At 39.3% G+C, this 11,150-nt stretch overlaps 1 protein-coding gene across 1 annotated transcript; it reads right to left on the bottom strand.

The window, feature by feature from the left end:
* Positions 1-1,045: 1,045 nt before the first annotated feature.
* p2rx3a (purinergic receptor P2X, ligand-gated ion channel, 3a) lies at positions 1,046-9,358 on the bottom strand. Its single transcript, XM_037781254.1, is given in 16 exon segments — positions 1,046-1,648; positions 1,650-1,742; positions 1,884-1,961; positions 2,055-2,120; positions 3,571-3,623; positions 3,626-3,663; positions 3,755-3,794; positions 3,797-3,890; positions 4,141-4,282; positions 4,365-4,387; positions 4,389-4,443; positions 4,557-4,650; positions 6,103-6,172; positions 7,353-7,424; positions 7,614-7,749; positions 8,996-9,358. Coding segments are annotated over 16 exon segments (1,224 nt in total). The 5' UTR covers positions 9,130-9,358; the 3' UTR covers positions 1,046-1,612.
* Positions 9,359-11,150: the final 1,792 nt, after the last annotated feature.

Below are 11,150 nucleotides of genomic sequence, written 5' to 3'. Positions count from 1 at the left end.
TTCACTAGTTTCATTATTTCCCCCTGTTCAGATGTCTCTTTGTGCTAAACTGTAGCTTCATATTTACTATACAGACATGAGGGTGGTATCCGTCTTCTCTTCTATCTTAAAGTTACCATCCCTACCATCTTGTTATCCTGGACTGGGGGTGCTGGGAAATGTGTGCCTTTGTCTACATTGTAGATGTAAAAAGAAAGCATCCTCCAGCTATATCATTATCCCAGATATACTGTATTTATCAATTCTTCGTCTGTAGAAGTGACATTATCTGCTTTTCATGTTGTACAGTGTGCAAATAGTCTGTAAACTATTTGTTCATTGTGTCCACAGGCGAGTTGCAGCTTTGCTTCAAAGAGCGACCAGAGACAACACTCAGAGAGTACTTTATGGCGCTGTGTATCATATTCTGTCATTTCCATTATATGCATTATATGGATTTTTGTGATTAAATTAGTACATCAAACCTTGTGGCTAACTGCTGTCAGTTCCTCTGCGGCCTCCCTTCACAGCTATCTCCTCTCGTAAATCACTGTCAGAGCCATAAGAGGCTCTTTAGCTCATCTATTAGTGCCCTGGTCACCGTTTATAGCGAACCAGTGGGGGCACAGAGAGAGGAGGGAGGAGGGGGGGTTACAGTATAATATGGTTGTATGAAAGAGAGAGCAAGAAAGAGACTTAGGTAAATGTTCAAGATGAACATTGTGGGAGTAAACCAGAGAAATAAACAGAGAAAAAGAGAATCATAATGTCATTTAGGATTGGAAAAAAAGGATAAATATGAGTCCATTAGTCTGCATCAGTAACGTCTACTGTGCGTCGTCGCCCAGAAGTGGACTAATAATTGCCCATTTGTAAACCTCAAACCACACACTCATATATCCCACTGCAGCCCCCGCTCATAACACGCACACACGTCATTATTAACCATGTCTTTACACCATTTAGAGACTCTTCAGTGCTTTCATTTGTGCAGGACAGAGAAGAAGGATGGTGAGTGTGTGAACGTGACAAGAAAGAGAAGTCATTAAAAATGTTACGCAAATAGTTTATTCTCAGCACTGTTTTTTATTGTTGTTGTATCGAACATGTTTTTTAAAATTCTGGCTCGTTCGAGCAAAGCTAACAGGAAATGAGGATATATTATATTTTTTTGGCTGACAAACAGGAGGTTGCAGTTTATTGTAGCTGTTAAACGTCTTGTAAAATGAAACTGCTTACAATAAAATAACATGTTTACTACTGTATGTTTCCCTCTGAGTTTATTGGCTTTAATAAGCTTTATCTAAATGGTGAAGAGAGAGGCCATTCTTTGAGTTTCATCTTAAATCTTTCTCATGGGACCTTTGCTTGAGAGTTGCTAACCAGGAGCCTACAGTTATTGTTCTGAGCTAAAGGCCATAATTATTTTCTTCTGACTCCCACTTCTTGTTTTGCGAATTTGCAAAGATGGCAGCAACATTGTCCTTCATTACCAATTTCCATAAACTTGCCAAACTAAAATGGACTGCAAGATCCTGACAACCAGAAAATGCATAATGAGTCTATTGTAATACAGCAATAAGGGAAAGAGAAAAAAAGAGGAAAGTCCTTTTCTTCAGATAGTTGTTGTCAGTCAGATCTGTTGGTCAGAGGCAGAGAGGGAAATGGCTTCCAGAGTCGTAGGAGCTCTTGATACCTGGTCTGAGCGACAGCTGGCTGCCTGGGCTCTGAGCGCTGATTGCTTCTATCTGAGCCTCCGTCACCTGGATGGACACAACAAGATGAGAGTGTAATGAAGCTCTTACAAGGAAAAGGGTCATCTGGACTCAATGAATCAGTGTCTATACAGTTTACTGTACGTATCGGTAGACAAAATGCATGCAGCTGTATTATAAAAACATTACCTCTTCAAACTTCTTGGCTTTGTACTGATCTCTCCCTTTCAAGAAATTCAGTAAGATAATGTCACAGAGGACCGTACCCTGCCGACACAGATTAAGAAAAAAGTGTAATCAAAGCTGGCAACAACAAGAAAAATGCATTTTTATCAGAATCAGATCAGATCAGAAACCTACCAGTCCGACAGAGGTGAAGGCAGCTACCAAGTTGATCAGTGTTGGGATTGTGCCAAACTTTCCTGCCTGGAAGAGACAGAGTCACTTTAAGGTGATATAATGTACAAACAGTTCAAGACAGGACTGATCTCAGTTCAATTAAATGATACTTGTATTTCACTTTTAAAAACCGCACAAACTGGCTCGCTGAAAAGCGCATATGTTCTTAAGATGATGATATCGATATAATAAACATTTACATTCATTACAGATTTTAAATGGTTTGAAATCTTTGGAAATATTACACTTATTTGCTGTCTTGTTGAGAGTTAGATGAGAAGATCGATACCTACTCTAAAAATGAAGATACCACCAGCAACTTGTTATCTTATCTTAGCCTGAAGACCGGAAACGGGGAGACAGCTAGCCTCTAAAGCTCCCTAATTAACACGTTACATTTTGATTATTTATTCCTAACAAAAAACACGTTCTAAAAGTACCTAGGCTACGTGCTTCAACCAGTTTCCAGTCTTTGTGCTAAGCTAAGCCAACTGGCTGCTTGCTCCAGCTTCATATTTGGAGTGCAGACCATAGACTATATATAAGAAGGTGGATGTAGTCACCGTGACGTCACCCATTGGTTTGTGGACTGTCGTTTTGAAGCCTCGACCTTTTTGCCGTCGCCAGTTTTGGTCTTGTTTTGCAACCAGAAGTGACACGAGAGGGTGTGAAGCTAAGTATATCTGAACGCTGAATAAGATATTTTTAGGTGATTATAATTAACTTTCATGAACTGATAACATTGTGAAAGGGTTAAAGTTGTAAGACGAAAAAAACGGATAACTCCCAGATCGGACAACGCCGTGGTAGCGACCTGTCAATCCCAAAGTAGCCACGCCCTAAAGCATACCCTGCTTTATGGTCTATTTGACTCTAAATGGACCATAATTTACTAAATGAACATCATGCTGTATTGAGAAGACTTGAAACTAGCAATTGAGACCATAAACTCATGTTTACAATGTTTACTGAGGTAATAAATCAAGTGAGAAGTAGGCTCATTTTCTCGTAGACTTCTATACAATCAGACTTCTTTTGCAACCAGAGGAGTCGCCCCCTGCTGGCTATTAGAAAGATGCAAGTTTAAGAACCTTCTGCGTTGGCTTCACTTCTCAGACCCCGGAGTTCCCCACTGGTGCAGACACTCCTTCAAAGAGGCTAATTTTCTTGGCAAATTATAGTAACGCTATAAACACTATCCACGATTTCAATGGCAACCACTTGCTGCCAAACTGACGCTTGCAGCAAGTCATGTTTTTATGTTGCTGTATGAAACTATTATATTATAATACTCTATAACTTTAAAAGGACACATTTAAACAAGTTTTCAGCAGTGTTGCAATAAATGTTGAGTGCAGTCTCCAAAAGCAAGGTTTAAAAATGTGTTATACATTTATACATACAAACACATCACTCACCACACACATGAACTCACGCACACACACACACAGGTCGCCCAAAATTTCACGCAACTCACATTGCCAGTGACCATCACATCAAAGCGGATGGCATACGCTTTGTGAAGTGTCGAAATTCAGTCCCATTCTCTGTCTTGTAATATTTGGCAAATCTGCATTCAAAGAAAAGAGAAAAAAGTGACCAAAGAATGAAAAGGAATAAAACTTTAGTCGATATCAAGAGGAAAAATGTAGCCTCGCTACCTGAAGTTGTAGCCTTTGGAGACGGCGTTCTTTTCAAACGTGCGTCCAGTCGCGTGAATGAGTACTTGGGTACACAGTATTCAATGTCCAGGTCCAGGTTACACTTCCACTCTATGTTTATTCCTATTTCTCCACCCTGAAAGAGAAGCATGAGGAAAAGAGAGATGCACCTTGAGGTTCTACACCTGTAAAGTATGTGGTAAATAAGAGAGTAACCGCTAGCGTTCATGAGTTAGCCTGCTTGAAATAATCAGCATCAGATCACACCAGAAAGTGGTATAGGGAAAGAAAACTCCTCTGCAGTTGCACGTTTTAGCCTTGAGGATGAGGAGTTAAGGAAATGTTGAGGATAAAGAGGAGGAAGGAGGAGACAGAATGGATAAGACCTTTTCTGCCAGTTGAGTCACGTCCTGCCCGGTGTGGTTCAGCACGTCCCCCCACACGGAGATGGGGCAGAAGGGGTGCGTCTCCGGATGGTAGGTACAGCTCTTGATCTCTGAGGAGTTCATTGTGGAGGGAAAGTTCCCTCTGAGAGAAAATGATTTCATGTTTACGATTAGAAAGGTTCCTTAAAGGAGCATGTACCAGTTTATGTCTGTTTGTGACCTACCTGGTTACATCGAAGAGTGGGAAAGCGAACACTGTTTTTGATGAAGATGGTGAAGTCTTTGACAGCTAGCATCGGTTCGCTGGGCAGGATGTTGATAGAGAAGGAAACGTGAGGATGACAATCAAGGCTTTCAATGGGGAAGTGTCGTCTGGTGCACAAACATATGTGTGTGTGTGTGTGTGTAAATCTTACATCTTAACGGTGTCGTCCTCGGCTGGACACCATCCTCTACTCTCACACCGACCCGTGCCATTGGGGGCTGGAATGCAAACACCAGTTATATTTCCTGGTGTGTAAGACAGACAGGGAGGAGGACAGTTAAAGGTCTTATTGATAACATTTTTATGTAGACAAATTTATATATTCTTATTATTTAGTAATACTTTTAGAAAGGTGCTAAAGTATGGGCTTTTCCTGAAAAAAAATATTTTGATTATTATGATTGTGATTAATCATTAAAAAATGTTGGCAGGTCCAAAATTATGTTTTTTTTATCTCTGTGGAAGACATCTGACTTTCGGTTCCCACTTCTACCAAGGCTTGTGATCCTATAGTAAAACAACGTTGGTATCATGTGGCGTCTCTGGGTTGTCAGTTAGTGCGGAAAAAAACGGATAGATTGACGTTTAGTGCTTGGCAACGACTTGTTGTGAAGTAAATGCAATGGTATGGGGGAGGGAGAATGTGACATCTAGTGGCTGACTGTTATCAATGTTATCAATAGCACCTTTTAAGGGAGACACAATTATCTCTGTTTAGGATTAATACAGTAGCAGCCATAAGAGTTATCAGTCTTGGAAAGATGATTACTTCTGGTTCTTAACTCTTACTCTTTGTTTTCTGCTTTCACATCACTTTTTTCTGCATTTACGTCACCCCACCTTCACCACCACTGATTGGCCAAAACTAACTTGTATTGGTCATCAGAATCAACAATGGTCCATATGACTTATCAGACAATTTTTGGTTTGAAAATGTGGCCAGAAATTGAGGTGAAGCATCATGACCGATATGAACGAGAGAAACATTGGCAGACGTTGCTTTTTTAGCATTATGGGGAACCGTACTGGTGTAACGTTACAGACCTCCGCTAGCAAACAAACTTCTACCTGCCTCGGAGCTTTCAAACAAATCTTTATTGGCAATTGTTAATAGTCAGAACGGTCTGCAGGGACAGACAGGCCGGTTTATTTTAATTTTATTTTTTTAAACTTAAAATCGTCATATACATTCATGACATTTAACCTCTGCATTTAACTCATCCTAAGCATTTTTTAGGAGCAGTGAGCTGCTGTGAAGCTCCCGGGGGGAGACACTTAGGGTTCAGTGTCTCGGTCAAGACACTTCAACATGCGGACAGTAGGAGCCGGGGATCGAACAGCCAACCTTGTGATTAAAGGATGACACGCTCTACCCAATGAGCCAGAGCCACCCCTTTTCTTTTTTGCACGTACAGTGTTAGCAATCAGGTTGGCTTGACCATCGGACCGTATAGTGTAAGCACATAAAACGTGAGTTTTGGCTTTACATCACAGACGATTTACTCGTACAGTATGAGTGGGAATTAAACAACAACATTTTTAAAATCATACAGCTTAACTGATTGAACATTCTGCAGTCTTTTTGTGTTTCGAGGAGCATGACATTGAGAGTACTTTAGAATAGTTTGCTTATACATGTTGAGGTAGAATCTTAACATCTTTGATAAAGACGTTTCTCTTTCAGAAGTAAGACTCACCGTTGGAAAGGATGCTGCCTGAATGCTTTTTGCAGTCTTCATCTGTGGTACATTTAAAACGATCCCCATGCTGAAACACACACAGAAACGTAAAAATGTCCACAAACATACAAACTCTTTCACTGGTTCGGTAAATGTAGATGTAGAGCTTTTTTTGACAACATTATTATTAAACAATAGAACACATGGTAATAATGAAGTAAGCAAGTAAGTTAGAAGATATGTGACCATGTTTTTTGTTGCACTGCTTTCCTAAGGACTATTTCGATGATTGCTCTGACTGTTGGATTTTATACTTAAAGGAATACTCCACCCACAAAACGATAATTTGTATATCAAACACTCACTCTGTGTTACCTTGAGTTCTTGAAGATAACTTTGTTTTTCTCACATGCCTCCACGGTGAACGAAGATTAAAAAAAACTGAGAAAAGTCTCGATGAATTGAAGTAAATGGGGGCTGCGTTCAACAACAGCAAAACTATATCAAAACATCCGTTTACAAACTCTCACACAACTCATGCATTATAAGTCTTATTTATCCAGTTGTAGACTCAGTACTTCCCAAACACATGCATCCCCACTAAAACCTTACTTTTTTAAAACACTTCGGACTCGCTCAGACGAGTAGCGCGCTTGTGCAAGAGTGAGACCGTTTATGCAGAAGTGTTTTAAATAGTAAGGTTTTAGTGAGGATGCATGTGTTTGGGAAGTAGTGAGCATACGACTAGATAAATGAGACTTGGATTATACTGCACGAGTTGTGTGAGAGTTTGTAAACAGATGTTTTGATGTAGTTTAACTGTTGTTAAACGCAGTACCCATTTACTTCAATTCACTTTTCTCTATTTTTGGATTTTTTTGTTCGCCGTGGAGGCGTACAAGAAAAACAAAGATCTCTTCAAGAATTCAAGGCGACACGCTGTGATTAATTGGTATACAAATGATCATTTTGTGGGTGAAGTATTCCTCTAAGGAGGCAGTTAAAGTAAGTAAAAGTAAGAGTAAGTAAGTAAAATAAAAAAATAAAAATACAATAAATATAGAAGAATAAAATAAACAAGTATAAAAGTTAAAACATTAACTGTAAAAATTTAAAAAAATAGGACAAACCTTTGTAGAAGGCTTTAAAAAAAGGTTCCTGAGTCTGTAGGCTTTACATCATCATGCAGGGAAAAGACACATTTGGTGATGAACGTAAAGAAAGTGTTACAATGCTGACTGGTGACCATGATTTCAATGTGTCCTCACCTCTTTACATTTATCTTGATACTGATTTTCTGTGATGATGATTTTGGTCATGATGCAGAAGATACCTGAACCCTGAAACACAGCAGAACATTTATGGTTTGCTGTTTTTTTTTATATATAATGCTATACAACGGTCAAAATGTGCCGCACATAGAAAAAATGGACAGAAAACTTGTTCATCATAAAACACATAACCACAGTTTCTGGATCACAAAGGCATTATCAACTCTTATGCTTGTGTTTTCAGGGTCACACACACACCTGTTGTGGGGAGACATAGTCGGCCACATCCATCACCTGGCCGTTAAGGGAACCTATGCCTTTTACTTTGGTCATTACAGAGGACTCGATGCCGGTGTCGGTCACCTGATAAGCTTTCTCATGGATGAAGACCCAGCTGCAAGACACAAAAGATTTAACAGCAGGTCAAGAGTTCAGTTAAAGAAGTGGAGAACATGAAGAGGCTCGTTTCTGGACACAATTAACTATCTCTTTATATCAAGTTCAGCCTTAAAATGTTGTTTTAATGAAAGAGAAGTTTTGATTTAACCTCCAGTCTAAATTACAGTTAACGTTTTGTTATTTTTAGTTCAGTATTATGCAACTTTATGCTCGCCATTAGGTGGCAGGACAGAAGATAATCAGTCTAGACAAAAAAAAAAAATCATCCTGTGTGAAACAGTAACTTTCAGGTCAAAATTGCACTCAACCCTAACTCACAATATTTTCACTGGTAGCCCCATTTCGTGCCTCTCATCTATTACATGCGAGTCACAGAGCTAAGTATCCCAGTTTCCAAAAAATATATAACCAACACTCTTTAAAAACCCCAGAAGTTTGTTTAACAACACTTACTGCTGTTCTGAATGTATTTCTAGAAACCTGAAAAACTCTTCTAATCATCTGGATGAAATCAATATTCAGTTTCTGTTCCTGTTTCTCAAGTTTCTACTGTAATTCCTGATCAAGAAGACGGAAATGAAACATCATTGTTCTTTTAATACAACACAAGTAAAATATTAAAACATCAATATAGACAAATATAAGTGATAGTAAAAGAAATTACTTTGGTTCACACATGGGGATATGTCATTTCCAGCTATACCGTCTTTGGGTTAAAAAATAGAAAATAGTTAAAACACTTTTTTTTAATTTTGCAGTGGATGGATTATTTATTTCATCCGGAGAGTAGAACAAAAAATCTTTATGAAATCTTGCAATGCTTTCTGAACAGCAATAAGTGTTGTTAAACAACCTTAAAAATTACCTTTTTTTTTGTTTTTCTCTTTTTTAAATTGCATGCTTAACTCTTGAATGTAATGAGAACACATGAAAGGCACCAACTGGAGCTACTATAGAAGTAAATTTGATCAACACCGTGCTATAGAGATAGAAAAGTATTCATAATAAATATAATTGCACTGCAAACAAGTTCAAAAAAGTCATTAAAAAAAATAATTTTAACATTTAAATTAATAATAATATTTTATTTTTGTAATTTGGGTGAACCGATCCTTTAACATGAGAAATCTCAGAGCCTTTAATCTCTTTCCACTGACTACACAGTTTCACAAAGAATCAGACAGATAATACAAAATAAATCACAATTATCCACGAAACATGCAAAAAAAAACATCACTGACCCAACAAAATATGAGATGATGAACAGCTGTACGATCCGGTTGATGATGCCCACCGACCAGCTCTTGACCACCACAGACTTGGTGGTCTCGTAGGTGAAGAAGTCAGTGACGCAGCCCCCCACCACGGAGCCCATGGCTGCTTGTCAGTGCAAGTCAGAGAGCGACGGACGACGGACGACGGGACGGGTCCTCCTGAGTCTGAGTGAAACTCCTGTCCAGCCTCAACAGGTGCCTTCAGGGAAGTGAAACTGTAGCTCACTCCTGATTCTAATGAGAGAAATGTAGTCTTAACCTTCACTCTGGCCCTGTCTTTCACTCACTCGCTGTGGCCTGAGTTCATCTGCTTCGTTGCATGTTTGATGGTTGAACCTCACTGTCTCTCTCCTCTTTGTTCCTTTCGTTTATGACACAAACTGGACCTCCCCTTCCTTTACTCAGATGAGCAAGAGGAAAATGAGAATGTGTCCTTCTGTCCCTCCCTCTTTCTCTTTCTTTCTTTCTTCACCACAAATCCCCATCTCCCATGCCTCTTTTCTCTCACCAATAAGCCAGACACACACATACACACACCCATAATATCCCATACATCCATTTTCATTTGCTCCGAACACATTCCTGGCATCCTTTCAGTGGGTTTTCCAGGTTTCATGGATGCTTTTAGCTGAAGTACACTATCGTCACTTAATTCATGTTTCAGTGGTAGTGAGAGACTCTAATAGAGGGAATCTAACCCCCAACCCTGCACATTTAAGGGCTAAGCTTCTACAATACATCACATGTTTATTTGGTTGGTTTATTTCACAGCGAAGCGATTTAACGGGCATTACTATAAATGGGACAGAGTTTGTGAAAAGGTTAGTTTTCATCTGTCAGATGTTACACAGGCTTCCTAAAGATGGTTATTTAGACAAGTTACAAGTTTATTTGTGTGAATGCTGTACAGCAGCCCCCCCGACCCTTCAAAATAAAAGCCCCATAGAGTAACTGTTTCCTAATAGGAATACAAGCAGGTCCCCTTTCCACGGAGTCCGCCATGTTTCAACAGTAGCCCAGTACGGACTAACCAAACACTGTTAACTTTTCCTGTTTGGGCTGGAGTCAATAACGTTACTCGCTCCCATCGCCACCGCTCTCTTTCTCGCGCTTCACCACTCACTTCCTACATACACACACACACTCTATGCACTCTACTCTTACAACAACTGGCTCTAGAGAGGGCCATTTGCGTTTTCACGTTGGCCACCGTAGCTCTCCTACACTTAGCACACAGGAAAAGTTCTAATCTGCAACCTCACCGCTAGATACCGCCAGATCCTACACACTGTTGCTTTAAGATTTCTATTCTCAACAATGCTTTGCAATTAATTTCAGCTGGCAGCATTCACACACATTTTCTGCAGGAAATGCAATCATCTAGTTTCCATCTGAGATCAAGCAGCTTTTTTTACTCCTCAGTTCTAGATGTTAAAAAAAATCTGCCTTAACTTTAACGTATTCCTTCACAAAGTGAAATTATATTTTTCATTGTACAATTTTGCCTTAATGGCCATTTTTAAATCAAGATCCCCATTGTTTCATCAGTTTTAAAATATCCAAAAAGGCTGTTCTTTTAGTCAGGTCTTAATCTTTTGATACACCAGAAGATCTGCACAGAGGTCAGATTAAACGGCTAAATCAGCCGAGCCGATACACTGTACAGTATATTATCAGCAGATATAGAGCGCTGCAGGGGTGACGTATTTTTGTAGGCCAAACAGGAAGTTAGCATCGCTCTGGTTCCCTCGACAAAAAGGCCAATGGGATTTTTCCATTGGATTTTAGATTATTGCAGAAAATAAGCTCTGTGGCAAACAAACGTTTATGAAACTAACACATTTTGTTCAGCAAGATAATCTCCACAAATGAACACCACTCTTATGATTTTTGAAGCATAAATGCAATTGACAGAAGTAAAAATCTAACGAACTAAACCACGGTCGCATGAACGTGAGTATACACAACAAAGCTGTAAAGGCGGACGAGTCGGCATGATAACATTTAGTAGTCTCATTTAGCCACTTGTTACCAACCGCCTTTTTTTAAGACATGTAAAGGCTTCAAAATTCACAAGTGGGATATTCACTGACGTATTTTACATTGTAGAACAAAACGTTAA

This window comes from Sebastes umbrosus, chromosome 9 (assembly GCF_015220745.1).
Source record: "Sebastes umbrosus isolate fSebUmb1 chromosome 9, fSebUmb1.pri, whole genome shotgun sequence".
In the NCBI taxonomy this organism is placed as follows: domain Eukaryota; kingdom Metazoa; phylum Chordata; class Actinopteri; order Perciformes; family Sebastidae; genus Sebastes; species Sebastes umbrosus.
Note: the sequence above shows the minus strand (reverse complement) of the source record. Positions and strands in the feature narration are given on the sequence as shown.